The 20,633-nt window shown below is 34.8% G+C and overlaps 1 protein-coding gene across 8 annotated transcripts in view; it reads left to right on the top strand.

Annotated features, from left to right (window-relative positions):
- The window catches only part of BCAS3 (BCAS3 microtubule associated cell migration factor), a 594,925-nt gene that overhangs the window by 200,828 nt on the left and 373,464 nt on the right, over positions 1 to 20,633 (top strand). For all 8 annotated transcript variants that reach the window (XM_055337273.1, XM_055337276.1, XM_055337244.1 and 5 more), the window contains exon 14: positions 9,143 to 9,276. In XM_055337273.1, the coding sequence (XP_055193248.1) occupies positions 9,143 to 9,276 (134 nt within the window). The remainder of the gene's footprint in view (positions 1 to 9,142; positions 9,277 to 20,633) is intronic.

The following is a 20,633-nucleotide window of genomic DNA, read 5'->3' as shown; positions in this document are numbered from 1 at the left end:
ACATCTCTGAAGTACCTTGAATGGCATTCCTTTGGAAATACCTAATTTCCAAATTTACCTTTCAAATTATATTTTATAGTACCTAATACATAAAATATCTGTTCCAGGCAGACTGATCTGCATCATATTTTCTTTACTTCTTCTGTCTTCTGCTTTTCATATTTCACTTTCTTCTCCTCTGTCTACCAAATCCCTGTTAACCTCCATTTGAAATGTATTTTATTATGAACTTTTAGCAGTGACTGTGATAGTTGTATGTGTGTATCTTTGTTTATATATTTTTCATTGAGGACAGTAATAGACAACATAAGCTACTACTAAGAGACAACATAAGCTAACACTTTTTAGACTCTTAAATTTGTTTTTTTCACTGTGGGTTTCAGTAATTATATCTGTTAATTAAAGTCAGGCATACTATTTCTAAGGCCCTCTGAGTTATAAAACTTTGAAATTTTTGATATGCTATTTTCTTGAATAAAGTTGGGAGTCAAATTAATCTTCCCAAACCATACTTCCTTATCTTCCCAGTTCTTCTACTTCATCTAAGAATTTTGTATTTTTGCCATTGTAGTGATCCTCTTTGTTGTGATAGTACAGTATGATCAGGTAAGAAAAATCATTCAGTTATGAAAGAAAATTATATTTTTATAAAAGTATTTAATCACTATATGCCTTGATATCCTATTAGTGTTTTGTGTTAATGTTGTCCATTAATGGGGATGCCTGGGTGGCTTGGTGGTTGAGTGTCTGCCTTTGGCTCAAGGCGTGATCCCGGTGTTCCGAGATTGAGTCCCACATTGGGGTCCCTGTGGGGAGCCGGCTTCTCCCTCTGCCTGTGTGTCGCTGCCTCTCCCTGTGTGTCTCTCATGAATAAATAAAAAAAATATATTGTCCACTAATGGTTAACTTTATTAAAAGTGAATGGTTAAACCAAAAGTAATCAACACAAGCCTATTCTAAAATTATATAGAAATTCGAAGGATCTACGATAGTCAAATCAATCTGGAAAAAGGACAGTGATCTACTCTAAATGTATAGTAACCTAGAATGGATGTCTTGGGGCAAATATAGTTATAGATGGATGGAATACAATCCAGAATTTGATCACATGCACATGGTCACTTGATATTTAATCAAAATAGTAAGTAGTTCAACGTGGATAGTATTGTGTCAGCAAATGGTACTAGAAAAACTAGGATACCTACTTGGGAAAAAATAAACTTTTACTAAACACCATACACAAAAATTGAGTCTGATCATAGACTTAATTTAAAAGCTCAAAAACAAACCATAAAATTGGCCTTTATTAAATTAAGGACCTGGGGAAAGATATGGTTAAGAAAATGAAGTGGGGTACCATAAACTGGGAGAAAATATCACATATGTATATAGTCATATATCATATACATAAATATATATTAATGAAAAGAGAAAACAGTTAAAAATGGGCAAAAGAAAAAAAATGGGCAAAAGATATGAACAATCATGTCACAAAAGAAAATATGCAAATAGCTATTTAATACATGAAAAGCTGATCAACATCACTGATCACCAAGGAATATGGCATACTAAAACTATAAGAAATCACCAAATACTCACTGAAGTGATTAAAATTTTAGAGCACTGATAGTAACAAATGCTAATGAGTTATGTAGCTCATGGGAAAGTTAAAATAATACACCATTTTGGATAAACATTTTCAGTTTCTTTTTAAATCAAGTTAAAATATACATATGAGCCAGCAGTTCTACTCCTAAATATTCACATAGGAAAAATAAAAACATACGTTCACACAGAAACTTGTTCTTAAATATTACTAGGAGTTTGTTTCACAGTAGTCAAAAACTAGAAATAACTGAATGGTTATATAAATTATATACTGGCAGTATATATATTACTGGCAGTAATACCCAGTAATACTGCCCAGTAATACAAATAAATGAATATAGTACTGTTAGTCACAGCAGTAGGTTTAACAAGATACTCTGCAAATCCATTTATATGAAATTCTGAAGTAGGCAATATCAATTCATAATGATAGAAAGCCAATCAGTGGTTGTGTGGGGCCCCGCAATAGGGAGGGGATGGATACAAAGGGAATTTTTTCACATGTGCTCTATTTTGATGATGCCAGTAGCATAGGTGTATAAATTTGTCAGACTCATCAAGCTGTATTAAAATGAGTACATTTATTGTAAATTATATAGCAATAAAGGTTAATAAAGTTTAAAAACTATTTTGGCATCTGACAAAAAATATATTCAACCACTTGGAAAAATAAAAATATGCATAGACACACACCACTTTCCTATACGTCTTATGGATGAAAAGACTTGAAAATAATGGTTATTAGAATATTTAAGATGAAAACCTACTGAATATGGTCAAAGATAACTTCAGAATCCTAAATATTAAATGATGCAAAGTGAAAGAAAAATTAATTATTCAAATGAAGATGTTAGGACATTTAACTTGAAACTCCTACAAAATCAGGAAGATAGAAATAATAAGTTATTAAATAAGTGAGATAGAAAATCAATTCTTGATTTTAGATTTTCCCACATGGAACAAATGGGTTATCTGTTATGGACATATGCAGCTTTAGGAAGGGATAAAATGAATCATGCCATTTGTGTGTTTGACAGTGTGTACTTCAGTGCTCTTAACCATAATTTTGAGCTTAAATTTAAGAAAGACTTAATATATCCTGGGCCACAAATGTAGAAAAATACAGCAATGTGTTTGATTTCAACATCTTCGAGCAGCTTAAGAAATATACTAACATTGATGCTGCCCACAGGGAAATTTTGAGACCATTGTTTTCAAGTATTCACATCCAGTTTAAAGATTTTATTAATCAGACTTTCATAGGCTATTATTGTGGTTTTATGTGATTTGAAGACCTAAAAGATTTCAATCAGTACTAGGGTTCTGTTTCTTTGCTTTTATGTTTACAAATTTAACTAGTAACTTTAAAAGATAATTAAATAATTTTAAAAGTTTAATCTGTACAGGTATTGATGAGGGAGTGTTAAATTCACAAGAATTTATATCAAAATGTAAAATAGTTTTCTGAGTGGTGTATTTTGAATTCCTGTGATGATTTCTGTTTGGCCTAGCATATCAGTGTTTACATCTCTTTTTTGGAAGAGAGTGTGAATAGCTGGTAATTTGTTTTCCAGTTCGTATGTGTGCACGTGATCAAGAACCATACAGTTAGAGAGGTGTTATAAATAGGATCTGGTAAAAAGACATACCTACTCATGTTTCCAAGATTTTATAGCATATGCCCGGTGGAGGTTTGCTACTCTTTAATTTTGCCTTTTGGGCTAACCAGCTGACGCCCAGTTGAAAAGATTTATGTTCTTATGAGGCCGCAAAAGCCTTAATGTTCAGTCTCTAGCTACCTCAGGTTTTGGAGAACGCCATGTACCATCAGCAGCTTCAGACCCCACCCTCTAATGCTAACGCTCATCTATCAAACTTGAGGCTGAGAGTGAGGGAGAGGAAGCTTCCAGATAAACACACAGCAGCGCCTAAACAGCTAATCACTCTAAGCTTCCGCTTCCAGGCCCTATAATTAGAAGTCCTTCTTTTCCTTGTATTCCCAGATGACGCAAATGCTTTTTGTGGCTTGGCACCTCATTTGGGGCGTGGGTTTAGTTTATGGCCAGGCTAGAGTCTGGTTTAGTCTTCTGATGCTGCATAAATAGTTCTCAAGCCACAGTCTACTCTGTACGAGTTTTTCCTTTTATGTGTATCAGCTTTTTAACTTGTTTTCTAGAAAAAAAAAAAAAGCTTGTCATTTCTCCCAACAGAATGTGTGCAAAAGAGGAAATTATAAATTAAAAGAAAGCTCACGATTGTATAGTACTATCCTAGTTATTTATTTCTTCCTTCCCTCTCTACTCTTTCTTTTCTTTTTTACTATTTTAAAATCTGTCAAAAAAAAAGTAAGCTCATTGGTGGATTATAGAAGCTACATTTACATGGGGAGGTAGAAAAAGAAAACTTTTCTTAAAAAAAGCTTGTATTTATTTGAGAGAGAGAGATTGAGAGCGCAAGTGCAGGTCAGGGCAAAGGCAGAGAGAGAAGCAGACTCCTCACTGAGCAGAGAATCCACGTGTGGGACTCAATCCCAGGACCCCGAGATCATGACCTGAGCTGAAGGCAGCTGCTTAACTGACTGAGCCACCCAGGTGCCTCAAAAGAAAACTTTTGAGATAGGACACACAGAAAATAATAAAGATAAAATTTCAGTGGCCTATTTCTCAAAAAAAATCTGAATTCGTTTTACATATTAGGAACTAGACAGATGTTAACGTTAGTTTGAAAAGCTAGATGGAGGGATCCCTGGTGGCTCAGTGGTTTAGCGCCTGCCTTTGGCCCAGAGAGTGATTCTGGAGTCCCGGGATTAAGTCCCACATAAGGCTCCCTGCATGGATCCTGCTTCTCCCTCTGCCTGTGTCTCTGCCTCTCTCTCTCTCCCTGTGTGTCTCTCTCATGAATAAATAAATAAAATCTTAAAAAAAAAAAAAAAGCTAGGAGCATGTTGAAAAATGTTCATTTATAATTATCATTCACATGTGAAACAATAATTATCTTGATTTGACTATTAGGGTCATGGAGTGCTTATTATGAGTGAAATATTGATATAATTCTAAAAGAAATGAAGTTTATCTTCAGTAGGTGAGTCATAAATTTATATTATAAGTTCATGATTTTCCTGTCAGAATTTCCATTGAATTGTTTCTCCTGTGCAGAAAATAATTTTGTTGTGGGAAAGTGAAATCAGAACAGAGTAGCAGAATTGTAATAATTCAGACTTAGTATAACTCAGCAAAAAGTAGGAGTGAAGAAATATTGTCCACAAAAGGACAACTAAGCATTCATGCCCAACCTTAGAAATTTATTGTTTGGATAACAATAATAATATGGAAAGAATATAAAGTATGTCAATGACCTCATCACCATCGCTAGGTACAGAGAGGCAAGGCTATATAAACCATACACATTTGAAGTAGATCTCAATAAATGACACCTTTCATTATGTAAAATGTTGTCTCTTAGAAATAGGACACTGGCATCAAGTGTATTTTTTAGCTTAACATAGTGACTAGAGCTGTTCCTTATATTAGCCAAGTAGATAGCAAACTCACATACACTTTTTTTTTCCCACATACACTTTTCTTTCCATTTTAGATTCCTACCTTATCTTCCCACTAATGCTTAATATTCTTTCACATCTCTTTTTTCGACTGAGAAAGGCTTAAGAGTTAAAAAAATGTGATTCTGCTTTTGGCATAGCAGAGTAAGCTAATAGACCATTCTTCCCACAGAAAACAAATATAAATTCTAGACAAAATATAAATAAACATGCACAAATTAACTGACAGAAACTTAACATAAAGAGAGAGATTTAAAAAAGCTAATAGAAAAATTGAAAATGGATATTAAGGCAATAAAAACAAGGAAACCATCAGAAAAATAATGAAAAATAATATAACAGTAGCTGTAAACTCAACCCTACCAGTAAGTTAGGCTAAATGTGGATAAACTACTACAAATACCAATTAAAAGTCCAGAATTGGATTAAAAAAAAGCAACAAATTAGACCTCAGTTATTGTCTAAAACAGTCATTTTAAATACAATTATATTGATTGTAAAAGTGAAAGAATGCAAAAGTATGTACCTTGCATGCACCAATCAGAAGAAAGCTGAGTGATGATATCAGTACTGGAAAAAGGAGACTTCAGAACAAGGAAAATACCAGGGTTAAAATGGTACATCATGATAAAGGAGTTTACCAATAAGTCCTCATAATCCTAAATGTGTATGAACTTAAAAAAAAGGGTCTAAAATTTTGTGAAAAAAGTAAATGTATCCACAATTACACTTGGGGATGTTCAGTTCTATTCAGTGGTAGAACAAGAACATACATTTATTTATTTATTTATTTAAAGTTTTTTTTTGTTCATGAGAAACACAGAGAGGCAGAGACAGAGGCAGAGGGAGAAGCAGGCTCCATGCAGGGAGCTGATGATGTGGGACTCTATCCCGAGACCATGGGATCATGCCCTGAGCCAAAGATAGATGCCCAACTGCTGAGCCACCCAGGCATCCCTTAACTGACCTTTATAACACTCCAGGTATTCAAACGTATGTGGAACAGGCACTGCAATCTAGTCTCAGATATAAACAAGGTTTAACATATTCCTCGTCATCATGAAATTAAACTAAAAATAAATATGTGGAAGATACCTGAAAAATACCCAAATACTTGGAAAAACTGAACAACATATTAAATAGCCCATGAGTAAAGAGGAAATATCTAGAAAACATTTAGAACTGAATGCAAAAGACAGTATCAAAATTTTGGAATTTATTCCATTTTAAAGCAGATTTATAGGGAAATTTATACCAATATATGCTTACTTTGAAAAAGAAGAAAGTTCCTGAAATAGTAACCTAAGCTTCCACCTTAAGAAAGTTGAAAAAAGGGGCACCTTCGTGGCTCAGTTGGTTAGGTTAAGCATCTGCCTTTGGCTCAGGTCATGATCCTGAGGTCCTGGGATGGAACCCCATGTTGGGCTTGCTGCTCAGTGGTAAGTCTGCCTCTCTCTTTCCCTCTCTCTGCACCCCCCTCCTTGCTCATGCTCTCTCTCTCCTCTTTCAAATAAATAAATAAAATCTTAAAAAGAAAAAAAGGAAAACCATTAACATCCAAGATAGATTTCCTTGTAAACATCTAGGTAGAATGACCAAGAGAAAAAAGAGAGAAGACAAATTGCTGATAATCTCATTGAAAACGTGGATATCACCAAAGACCTTACAGATAAGGATAAAAGCCATTTCCTTGAGTTACAGAAAATAATTCACCCAAGAAGAACATTAAAATTAAATCCCCAAATTTTCCATTTTAAAGTAATAAAATTTAAATTACAAAGAAATTTAAAAGATTTAAAAGTGTTCAACAACAACAAAAAAGGCCCGCATGGTTTCACTGGCAAATCCCACTGAACATCTAAGTAAGAAATAATAGCAGTTTCCCTCAATCTATTCAGGAAAATAAGAGTATAAGGAAAATTTCACAACAGGACCAGCTTTATCCTGATTCTGAAAACAGACAAACACCTGATTAGAAACCTACAAACAAACAAACAAACAAACAAACAAAAAAATAAACCTAAAACAGATATTCCTCAGGAATATATCATGAAAAATTTAAGACATTAGCTAATTGAATCTGGTGGCATGTAATAAAGGATTTTGACCATGTGGAGTTTATTCTAGGAATGCAAGGCTTGTTCAACATTTGATAATCATTCATTAGTAAAATTCACCATATTAACCGAGTAAAGAAGAAAAACCACATAATCATCTCACAGGTAGACGAAATTCAACATTCATTCATTATAAAAACTCTGAACAAAAAGGAATAGAAAGGAACATCTTTAACTTCATAGAGGGCATTTATTTAAAGAATCCTATAGCTAACATCATACTTAAAGATTGAATGCTTTCTCCTAAAATTTGGGAGGCATAAAATTAAGGTTTTATTTATTTATTCATGAGAGACACAGAGAGAGGCAGAGAGAGAAGCAGGCTCCATGCAGGGAGCCTGACGTGGGACTCAGTCCCTGGCTCCAGGATCACGCCCCGGGCTGAAGGTGGCGCTAAACCGCTGAGCCATCCAGGGATCCCATGAATATTGCTTCTCACCAGTCCTGTTTTCCTTTGCAAATGTAGTAAGAAAAAGAAAAAATAAAAAATAAAGGGATGTAGTTTGGAAAGGAAGAAATATGTCTACTCATGTACTCCATGATACTCTGTAAAGAAAATTCCACGTTATCTACAAAGAGCCAAAACAAAACAAAAACAAAACCCACACTTTCTAGGACTGGCAGAATACAGCAGATGTCAGTTATATCTCTAATACCAGCAGAGAAAACTTGATAATTTATGTAAAATAGAGAGTACTATTTATAATGGATCTAAGAAAATACATTTACAATTTGTATGCTGCACAAGAAAAAAAAAGTCAAAGACATACCAAGAAATATGAAGTGTTCATAGGTCTGAAGACTCAATATTGTTAAGAAGTCCATCATCCTCAAATTGATTTATAGACTTAATATAATCCTCCCCCCAAAAAATCCTAGGATTTTTTTTATATAAAAAATCTGATTCTGTGTTTGGAAAGGAATTGGAATAGCCAAAATAATGTTGAAAAGGTTCTTACCTGATTTCACAATTTACTATAAAGTTACAGTAGTCAAGAAAGTATGGTATTAATGAAAGTATAGATGCAGAAATTAATGGACTAGAATAATACTTCTAGAAAAAAAACCTATGCAGATGCAGCCAGTTGATTGTTGGAAGTTGACAATGGATAAAAAATAAAGGATAAAGAATTTAGTGGATAAAGAATAGCCTCTTCAAAAAATCTTGCTGGAACAATTGGACATCATCTGCAAAAGTTAATTTGTGTGATACCTTGTACTTCTTACAAAAATTAACTCAAAATGAATGATAGACCTATGTAAAATATAAAGCTATGAAGTTTTGACAAGAAAACAAAATATTTGTGACCGTGGATTAGGCAAAGAATTCCTAGCTGTAGCATTGCGTCAAAATTAAAAACTTGTTCTGTGAGATGCTGTAGGCAGTTTGGGTAAATGTCATGCCAGGGTAGAGGCACATTTTGAACTGGTGAATTAAATAGGGTATTATTAGATTGAAACTTAAAATTCAGCTTTTGAGAAAAGGTTAAAAGTGAGAGCAGGTTTTAATTCCATGGAGAGAAGTCATTTTCACATTTTTTATTATCAGATTTGTTGTTTTAAAATGCTTGTGAACTCTCTGTAAAACTTTCTCTTACAGTCACACAGGAACATCCGAAAACTTTCACATCTGGTGCCCCCACTGTGTTTGTATCCTGATGTGGAGTGAAAGTTTTGTGTTCATACAGGAAAAAGATGCTATGTTTTGATTTTTTTTAATTGGGGGAAGTTTTTTTTACATCTTTGGTAATTTTTTTCCTTTGGTAATACTTTAAAACATAAAGAATTCTTTGTGAAACTATTTCATCCACGTACATAATTGTTTTCATTTTTACTCTCTTTTTGGTGTATCCTTCAGGAATGCTTCTAGTCACAACAGACACCCTTGGCCATGACTTTCACGTTTTCCAAATTCTGACTCATCCTTGGTCTTCATCACAAAGTGCTGTCCATCATCTATATACTCTTCACAGGGGAGAAACTGAAGCCAAAGTAAGTTGTATATTTTTTAGGTGTGTGTGTGTGTGTGTGTGTGTGTGTGTGTGTGTAATATGACATCTAATTTAGCTGATTACTTATGTCCTATTGGAGCTTAATGTTAGTGTTAGTGAGAACATAATATTTATTCTATTTTGACCCAATAAATACATAAGCAGTAGGTGAAGAAGTCAATGAACTTAATAAAACAAAAGTTCTATTTATTTTTCTCCTTCTACCCTATACCATTTGCTCCCCTGGCATGCACCCTGTCATCATCCATTGGCTATCTTTCTAGGTCTTTTTATGTGTGTTTTGGTTCTGTGTACATGCATACATGCACATGCACACACACATTCATGTAAACACATATTCATGCATACACAGAAATAATTGACTATATGGATATATATGGATATAATTGACTATATGACTGTGGATAATATTCAGTGGTGTACAGGAGTGAGTTCACAGTGGCTAGTGAGAATGAGTTGTATACATTTGTACCCACTTCTGGATGTAGTGACATTACATTGGCATGAAATCTTCTGTGGTAGGAGTGTTTATATAATGGATATTGGCAAACACAAATCAGAACTTTTTTTCTTATGGAACCAGTTTTTAATATTTAGCAACACATCACTGTGCATGCATGTATGGGCACTATTTTTTTTCTTATGGAGCCAGTTTTTAACATTTAGCAACACATCACTGTGCATGCATGTATACACATATCATGCAACATACATACACACACACGTAACTTACTAAGCATTTGTATGGGGTACCATGATAACTGCTTTTACATATACTCTTAATATCACTTGGTATATACTGAGATAGCTTAATAGGCTAATATCCCAGCTATTCATTCTTTTGTTTCCCAGAGCCTGTGGTTCTGAATTTACCAGTATACTACTATAGATACTTTATCCTGAGAGATAGTTCATTGACCCATCATCATTTATTGTCTAGTCCATCCTTTTCCAACAGGCTAAAATGCTGTTTATCATAAGTTTCCATTAAAATGTTCTATAATAGAATGAAGCATCTTAAATATATAGAAATCCATTAATTTATAATGAGATTTACAAAGGAAGTATTGGACATAACTGTATGTTGCTTGTTTACCAACTCATTACCTTGAAAATTAATTATTAAAGCATTTACCTTGTCTTTCTTGTATCAATTTAATAAGATAACTGATAGTTGATGAGGGAAAGTTTTTCTTTATGGAAGGGTTCCAGTATTAAAAATGTTAGAATTTAGATTTAGTGTGGTGATCATTTTGTAATATATACACCTATTGAATCATTATTTTGTACACCTGAAACTAATCTAATGTTATATGTCACTTATACCTGAATTAAAATAGGTCAAAATTTTAAGAATCACCATTGTTGCTACCCCTAATGAAACAATGGATATAGACAGTAATCTGTATTTGGTTTTTGCTGATGAGTCTTAACATTACCAAAGTGGAATAGTGAGATCTCATGTACTTCCTGATTTGATGTAATAGGATGTATATGATATCATCTATGAAATATTTCTGCCTAGTACTCTAAGTTAAACCTGAATCTAATTCAGCCCCTAGATATAATTAGTACTTTACATAAAAGACTGAGATAGGAAAGTTAAACAATACCATGAGAATGCCAGTAGCCAAATCTAAAATGTGGGAAATTCTTCATTAAAAATGCGACCTGAGGATCCCTGGGTGGCTCAGCGGTTTAGCACCTACCTTCGGCTCAGGGGGGGATCCTGGAGTCCCGGGATCTAGTCCTGCATCGGGTTCCCTGCATGGAGCTTGCTTTCCCTCTGCCTGTGTCTCTGCCTCTCTCTCTCTCTCTCTCTGTGTGTGTCTCTCTCTCTGTGTGTCTCTCATGAATAAATAAAATCTTTAAAAAAAATGTGACCTGATTTTTAAAAAGTTTTTACTTAAATTCCACTTAGTTAGCATACAGTGTAATATTAGTTTCAGGTATAGAATTCAGAACTTATATGTAACACCTGGTGTTCATCACAAGTGCCCCCCTCTTTAAAATCCCCATCACCCATTTAACCCATCCCCTCACATGCCTCCCCTCTGGTAAATGTCATTTTTTTCCCTATAGTTAAGAATCTGTTTCTTGGTTTGCCTGTCCCCCCAATCCATGTTCATTTGTTTTATTTCTTAAATTCCACATATGAGTGCAATCATATGGTATTTGTCTTTCTCTGACTTATTTCACTTAGCATAACCCTCTCTAGCTTCATCTACCTTATTGCAAATTGCAAGATTTCATTCTTTTTTTATGGCTGAGTAGTAGCCCATGTGTAAATATACTATATCTTCTTCATTCATCAGTCAGTGGACATTTGAGCTCTTTCCATAATTGGGGCTATTGTTGATATTGGTGCTACAAACATTGAGATGCATGTGTCCCTTGGAATCAGCATCTTTTGGGTAAATACCCAGTAGTGTAATTGCTGGATGGTAGGTAGTTCTATTTTTAACTTTTTGAGGACCCTCCATATTGTTTTCCATTGTGACTGAACCACTTTGCATTTCCACCAACAGTGCAGGAGAATTCCCCTTTCTCCACATCCTCATCCACACCTGTTGTTTCCTGTGTTGTTAATTTTAGCCATTCTGACACGTGCGAGGTGGTATCTCATTGTAGTTTTGATTTGTATTTCCCTAATGTTGAGTGATGTTGAGCATCTTTTCATGTGTATGCCTTCCTTGGAGAAATGTCTATTCATGCCTTCTGCCCATTTTTTAACTGGATTATTTGTTTTTTGGGGTATTGAGTTTTATAAGTTCTTTATAGATTTTGGATAATAATCCTTTATCAGATATGTCATTTGCAAATATCTTCTCCCCTTCCAAAGGTTGCCTTTTAGTTTTGTCAACTGTTTCCTTTGTTGTGCAGAAGGTTTTTTATCTTTTTCCTTTACCAAATTTTTTTTTCAAATTTTTGCTTAAATTCTAGTTAGTTAACATATAGGGTAATATTGGTTTCAGCAGTAGAATTTAGTGATTCATCACTTACACACAACACCCAGTGCTCAACACAAGTGCCCCCCCTTTTTTATTTATTTTTTATTTTTTTATTTGCTTATGATAGTCATACACAGAGAGAGAGAGAGAGAGAGGCACCTAGACACAGGCAGAGGGAGAAGCAGGCTCCATGCACCGGGAGCCCGACGTGGGACTCGATCCCGGGTCTCCAGGATCGTGCCCTGGGCCAAAGGCAGGCGCCAAACCGCTGCGCCACCCAGGGATCCCCACAAGTGCCCCCTTTAATACTCCTTACCCAGAAGATTTTTATCTTGACGAAGTCCCAATGCCTCGTTTTTGCTTCCCTTGCCTGAGGAGACATATCTAGTAAGAAGTTGCTGTGGCCAATGTCATAGTGGTTACTGCCTCTGCTCTCCTCTAGGATTTTGATGGTTTCCTGTCTCATATTTAAGTCTTTCATATATTTTGAATTTATTTTTGTATATAGTGTAAGAAAGTGGTCCAGTTTCATTCTTTTGCATGTATAATTTTTCTAACACCACTTGTTGAGGAGAATGTCTTTTTTTCCACTGGATACTCTTTCCTGCTTTGCCGAATTGACTGTATAGTTGTGGGTTAATTTCTGGGTTTTCTAGTGACCTGATTCTTAAAACAAAAAGAGCTAACCCTTCAACTACATAAGTTTGAACTGCACAGGTTCATTCATGTGGGTTTATTTTGATAAGTACTATAAACGTATTTTATCTTTCTTCTGATTTTTCTCTTTATTTGTTTTTTTTAATTTTAATAACCCAGTGCTCATCATACAAATGGACTCCTTAGTCCCCATCATGTATTTCACCTATCCTGCCACCTCCCCTCTGGTAGCCATCAGTTTGTTCTTTATAGTCAAGAGCCTGTTTCTTGGTTTGCCTCTCTCTATTTTTTTCCCTATGATCATTTGCTTTGTTTCTTAAGTTTCACAGATGAGTGAAATCATATGGTATTTGTCTTTTTCAGACCGACTTATTTCACCTAGCATTATATTATCTAGCTTCATCCACAATGTTGTAAATGACAAAGTTTCATTCTTTTTTATGACTGAATGATATTCAACTCTGTATGTTTGTGTGTGTTTCACATCTTCTTCATTTGTTCATCAGTTGATGGACACTTGGGCTGCTTCCATATCTTGTCTATTGTAAGTAGTGCTGCAATAAACATGGGGTGCATGTAGTAGCCCTTTGAATTAATGTTTTTGTATTCTTTGGGTAAATAACCAGTAGTGCAATTGTTGGATGGTAAGGTGGTTCTGTTTTTAAATTTTTGAGGAACCTCTGTACTATTCTCCAGAGTGGCTGCACCAGTTTGCATCCCTACCAACAGTATAAGAGGGTTCCTTTTGTCCGCATCCTCGCCAACATCTGTTGTTTTTTGCATTTTTTTATTTTAGCCATTTTAACAGGTGTGAGGTGATATCTCATTGTAGTTTTATTTGTATTTCCCTAATGTTGAGTGATGTTGAGTAACTTTACATGTATCTGTTGGCCATCTGTCTGACTTCTTTGGGGAAATGTCTTTCATGTCTTCTGCCCAATTTTTAATTACATTATTTGGGAGTTTTTTTTGGATGTTGAGTTGTATAAATTCTTTATATATTCTGGATACTAACTTTTTTTCAGATGTATCATTTGCAAATATCTTCTCCTATTCAGTTGCAAATATCTTCTCCTATTCAGTCTTTTAGTTTTGTTGATTATTTCCTTCACTGTGCAGAAGTCTTTTATTTTGCTATAGTTCCAGTAGTGTATTTTTGCTTTTATTTCCCTTGTGTCAGGAGACATATCTAGAGAAGTAAATGTCTGTGCTCTCTTCTAGAATCTTTATGGTTTCAGGTTTCACATTTAGGTCTTTATTCAATTTTGAGTTTATTTTTGTTCATGGTCTAGTTTCATTCTTTGCATGTTGGTTTTCCCAACACCATTTGATGAAGAGACTGTCTTTTTCCCATTGGATATTCTTTCCTGCTCTGTCAAAGATTAATTGACCTTATTGTTGTGGGTTCATTTCTGGGTTTTCTACCCTGTTTCATTGATCTATGTGTCTATTTTTGTGCCAGTATCACACTGTTTTAATTACTATAGCTTTGTAGCATAACTTGAAATCTGGAATTGTGATACCATCAGCTTTGGTTTTCCTTTTTAAGATTGTTTGACTGTTTGAGGTCTTTGTGGTTCCATACAAATTTTAGGATTATTTGTTCTAGGTCTATGCAAGATGCTGCTGGTGTTTTAATAGGGGTTGCATTAAATGTGTAAATGGCTTTGGGTAGTATGGACGTTTTAACAATATTTGTTCTTTCAATCTATGAGCATAGAATGTCTTTCCATTGTCTATATCATCTTCAGTTTCTTTAATTGATGTTTTATGGTTTTCAGAGTACAAATCTTTCACTTCCTTGGTTAAGTTTTCTCCTAGGTATTTTATTATCTTTGGTGCACTTGTAAATGGGATTGCTTTCTTAATTTTTCTTTCTCTTGCTTCATTTTTAGTGTATAGAAATGCAACGGATTTCTATACATAGCTTTTTGTATCCTGCGACCTCAATGGATTTGTCAGTTCTAGTAGCTTTTTGGTAGTGTCTTTGGGTTTTCTATATATATTATCATGTCATCTGCAAATATTGAAAGTTTTATTCTTCCTTACCAACATGGATGCCTTTTATTCCTTTTTGTTGTCTGATTGCTGTGGTTACAACCTCCAGTTACTATGTTGGATAAAAGTGGTGAGAGTGGATGTCCTTGTCTTCTTTCTTACCTTAAGGAAAAAGCTTTCAGTTTTTCACCATTGTGTTGATGTTGGCTGTGAGTTTTTCATATGTGACCTTTATTATATTGAGATATGGGTACACCTACTTTGCAGAAGGTTTTTTTTTTTTTTTTTTTTTTTGCAGAAGGTTTTAATCATGAATGAAAGCTGTACTTTGTCAAATGCTTTTTCTGCGTCTATGGAAATGATCATATGGTTTTTATCATTCCTCTCGTTGATGTGTTATATCACATTGACTGATTTTTAAATTTCCTTTCCTTGCCTAATTTCTCTGACTAGGACTCCCAGTAGCATATTGAAAAAAAGTGGTGAGAATGAACATCTTTGTTTTGTTCTTGATCTTATAGGAAAAGCTTTTAGCTGGTTACTGTTGAGTGTGATGTTAGGTGTGGGCTTGTCATAGATGTACTTTATTATGTTGAGGTACATTTCCTTTATACTCATTTTGTTGAGAGTTTCTATCATGAATAGATGGTGAATATTTTCAAATGCTTTTTCCATATCTATTGAGATGATCATATGATTTTTATCCTTCATTTTGTTAATGTGGTGTGGGTCTCGGTCAGCATCTACATGGAGGCTGATTGGAAGCTGGTCTCTCAGGCAGTAGCTTTTAAAATATGAAAATGTATCTCTTTTAAGGATAGTCTAGGAGAGGGGCATTTAGTTTACTGCTTCTGTTCTATGCCCTGGGTAGAAATCCTTTTAATCTATGTAAATATCCCATTTTTCCCTCCAAATTTGTAACATTTCTTTTATTTATATATATCATTTGGCTAATAGATTCATATTTGAATCATTGGGTTATATTCATTCAATATCTATTTATTTTAATGCTCAGAATATCCCAGATTTGGCCAATTGGCACCTGTCAACTTGACATTTGTGTCCTTTGACATATCTCCATTTTTCTCTGACAATATCCTTACCTTCTAGCACAACTAAACTTGCTTATTCTTATTTTGGTTACTGTTCATTTTTTTCTTTTGTAGGTAAGTTTCTAATCAGATGAGCATTTTAGGTGAAGATTCAATATTTCACAGTACTGCTGGCATATTTTACTTCCTTTTTTATTTTATATTTATTTATTTATTTATTTATTTATTTATTTATTTATTTATTTATTTGAGAAATAGAGAAGGGTTGGGGAGGACCAGAGGGAGAGGGAGTGAGAAACTCAAGTGGACTCCACACTGAGCATAGAGCCTGATCCAAGGCTGGATTTCAGGACCCTGAGATCACCACCTGAACCAAAACCAACAGTCAGACGCTAAATCTTCCGTGTCACCCAGGTGTCTCCACATTTTATTTCTTAATTCTGATTTTATAATACCTGTTCTGTCCCCACCCATCACTGGTATGCCCTACTTCAGCTATAACCTCCTAGAATTTTAATATTTTAAATATTTATACTTTTTTTGGTTACACCTTTTTTTTTTTTTGGATAACTCATTTGTATTAGCTTTGTTTATTATTTAATTACCTATTCATCCAGCCTGGAAATAGAGATCATGCTTAACCTTCTTGGTATCTGTCATCCTTAGAACAGTGCCCTGTAGACGGGCAAATGTTATGGGTATAAATATTTGCTGCTGCCAGTGCTATGCCTATTTAACATGTAGGGAAACCAAATAGAAATTATTAAAATTATTTTGTTCTGTGTCACACCTTGTAATTTAGGAGATTGGGAATTTCTAAACGTCAAATATTAAGATCCAAGGAAACTCAATTAATGACCATAAAATTAATTTCTGTAATCTTCTACTGAAAATTATTTTGAAAATATATAAAATTTAGCACTGATTATGAAATCTATATGGCATATGATCTATCTAACTGTCTTTGAGTACTTCAAAATCATGTCATTCTGGATTCTTCCGAAAACCCTGAGGGTACTTTAATCAGGCAAGGGAAAAAACTCAAGTATGTGGATCTAATTATGTTGAATTAAGTTGTTTTGTGATCTATAACTTGGGATATCCTCTGCATCTGACAGTAATTTTCCTCATAAGGCACATATGCAGTTAGAAAAATATTCCTAGTTTTCAACAGGAATATATATATATATATATAGTGAGACCTTACAATATTTGTTAATATACTTCTATAATGCCATACTCAAGCAGATAAAAGTCATTTTAGTACTTAATATGCTAATTTTGGTAAATGGTCAACTTGCTTCAGAACATTTGCACATGTGCAAAAAATAACGTGTTTTTTTTTTGGAATAGTCCTATAAAATGGTAAGATTGTAGGTTTAATTCTCAATGGCAAAAATAATCTAGCTATTTAATATTAATGGGTAGTAGTTAATGGTCTGTTCAGATAGAATCAGGTAATTTTAGTATGACTATGTCCAGATATGCCTACTTAGATTTATATTGAAATTCAAATTTTGCGAGATTATCTGTATTTTTTTAATCAAATCTGGCAGTCCTAGGTATAACCTTATAGTCTTAATTTTTGTCAACTCTTCTTCCCCCAAAACATTAGTTTTACTGAAACATGATTCCTATAAAATTCATATTTAAAAAGTACATTTCAGTGGGGTTTTTTTAGTAGTTAGTATATTTAGTATATATATTTACAGAGCTATGCAACCATCACCAGTATCTACTTTTAGAACATTTTAATTTTATTTTATTTATTTTATTTTTTTTTATAACAAACTTTTTGTCGATTAGCAGTCACTCCTCAATCCCCAGCCCTGACTTCCATTTGTACTTGGATGCTCCTTAGTAATTCTATTACCAAGGACAAATTCTCTATTTTCTTAGGCTTCTATTTACTCATCTATAAAATGGAGACAAAAACTATTTCATAGCATTTACTTCAGGAAATGCCAAAAATAATATATGTAAAATGTGTCTTACTGTGCTTAGTAAAACATCTGGCACAGTAAATGACAGAGTTAATATGAGGACCTCCACAGTAAGAGGGAGAGATTGATGGGAAGAGGGTGGAGTACGAGGATGCTAAGCTCTCCTTGTCTTAAGGGTACAACTAGATAACACTCAAATCAGCATAAATAACCTAGAGTAGTAGAGGGACTGGATTTACCTTCCTACCTGAAACAAAGAAAGAACAAACAGGTTTTTTAGACATAGTACATAAAGCCATGAAGGATGCTGATCCTTGAGAAATGGGAAACAAATGAGAAAAACCCCGATTGCCCCAGCTTACTGCCTTGATACAGTTTTCAGCCCGTGGTGCAGGAAGGAGGAGTCCAAGTGGAGCCCGATAGACTCCCTCTGTTGATGAGGTATTGCTAAGAATGAGGAGGTGAAGATCATAGAGTTCTCAAGACAGAGTGCCAGAGAGATAAAAGCTGCAGAGAGAACCTACTCAGATCTGCAGAAGAAATCTGAGACAACGGAAAGCACCATCATCATACCAGAAAGGAAGAAAGTAAAACTGTATTTATTTAAAGATGATATGATTGTGTAGAAAATCTAATGGATTCTATAAAAATAGAAAAGTGAATTTAATTAAGTTTCAGGGTATTAGATCAAACATGGAAGTCAGTTGTACCTCTATATGCTAGGAGCAAACAATAGATTATTGATCATTTAAAAAAGAGAGGTAAAAAAATAGTGTGTAACGTGTACTTACCGAGTGTAAGACATGTACTTATAAAACATGGCTTAGAGTACGGATGTAAATAAATGGAGTGTTAAACCATATTTTGGGGTTGGAATGCTTAATATTGTTAGGATTTCAGTTCTCTCCAAATTGATCTGTATATTCACTGCAATCTCCATCAAAGCCCAGCAGGATAAAAAACAAACAAAGATAGTAAAATTGGGGAGAGTAGAAATTGACAAGCTACTTCTAAAATTCATATGTAAATACATAGGGCTTATAATGCCAAAAGAAAAACAAATTTGGAGAGATATTGCTACCTAGTATCAAGATCTACTGAAACTACAGTGATCAATAGGGAATTCAGGAACTTTACCATACATAGGGACAATTGATTTTTGGCAAAGGAGCAAAATGAGAAAGGCTAGTCTTTTCGACAGTGGTAATGGACCACTTGGGTATTTATGTGCAAAAAAAATGAGCGTCAATCCTTATACAAAAATGAACTCAAATGGGATCAGATTTAATGTGAACCTACTATTATAAAGCTTTTAGAAGAAAACAGAGAAGAAACCTTTCGTGACTTAGGTTAGACACAGATTTCTCATAGGTGCTTTAATAGCAAAATCCTTGAAATTGATAAATTAGAGTCCATTAAAACAAAACATATCTGCTCTTTGAGACACACTGGTAATAGAATGAAAAGGCACAAATTGTCTTGTATCTACCACATCTTTTAAGGAACTCTCAAAAGTCAGTGAATTGGAGGACCTGGATTTCTCCCACATTGGTATTGGGAACGTGAAATGGTACAGCCGCTCGGGAAAATAGTTTAGAGGTCTCTTAATGGGCAGCCCGGGTGGTTCAGTGGTTTAGCGCCGCCTTCAACCCGGGGTGTGATCCTGGAGACCCGGGATCCAGTCCCATGTTGGGCTCCCTGCATGGAGCCTGCTTCTCCCTCTGCCTGTGTCTTTGCCTCTCTCTCTCTCTCTCTGCCTCCCTCTCTGTCTCTCATGAATTTATTTACTTTTTTTTCTTAAGATTTACTTCTCTCTCTCTTTTTTTTTTTAAGATTTTATTTATTCATTCATGAGAGACAGAGAGAGGCAGAGACACAGGCAGAGGACAAAGCAGGCTCTATGCAGGGAGCCTGATGTAGGACTGGATCCCGGGTCTCCAGGATCACGCCCTGGGCTGAAGGTGGCGCTAAACCGCTGAGCCACCTGGGCTGCCCTCTCTCATGAATTAAAAAAAAAAAAATCTTAACATGTACTTTATACCACTACCACTCAGCAACCCCAGTTCTGAGCAGTCCGCAATATGGAATTCACGTTCTTCTGGATATCCACATTTACTATGTATTTTTTTCCTATGGTTTTCATGACAAATTACCATGAAAGCAGGGGGGCTTAAAATAAGAGAAATTTATTTTCCCACAGTCCTGGGGGCCAGACGTTCAAAATCAAAGTGTTGGCAAGGCCAAACTTAGAAACTCTAAGCAGAATCTGTTCTTTCCCTTCTCCAGCTTCCAGTGACTGTCAACATTCCTTGCCTTACAGCCATATATATCACTCTATCCTTTGCCTCTGTGGTCACATTTCCTCCTCTTCTTCTCCTGTGTATTGTATAGGAAATAATGTGAATACATTTAGTACTTACACTGATAATTCAAGATGAACTCTCAAGATCTATAAATCAATCACGTTTTGGTATGGTTGCTCTTTGGATCTATAATGTATTATATGCAGGTTCGAGGGATTAGGATCAGAATATATCTTTTTTTTTTTTTTTTGAGCCACTGTTTACCTCAGTACAGTCTGCCCTCTGATCCCTCAAATTCAGGATCATCCCATGTGCAAAATACATTTACCCCATACCAACATCCCTAAAAGTCTTGGTGCTTGGCAGCATCTGCTCTAAGTCTAAAATCTCTTGAAAATATCATCAACCCAGAAGCTCCAGGCTCATCATCTAA

Source organism: Nyctereutes procyonoides, unplaced genomic scaffold (assembly GCF_905146905.1).
Source record: "Nyctereutes procyonoides isolate TBG_1078 unplaced genomic scaffold, NYPRO_anot_genome, whole genome shotgun sequence".
Classification (NCBI taxonomy): domain Eukaryota; kingdom Metazoa; phylum Chordata; class Mammalia; order Carnivora; family Canidae; genus Nyctereutes; species Nyctereutes procyonoides.
The sequence above is the reverse complement of the archived record's forward strand: the minus strand, read 5'-3'. Positions and strand labels throughout refer to the sequence as shown.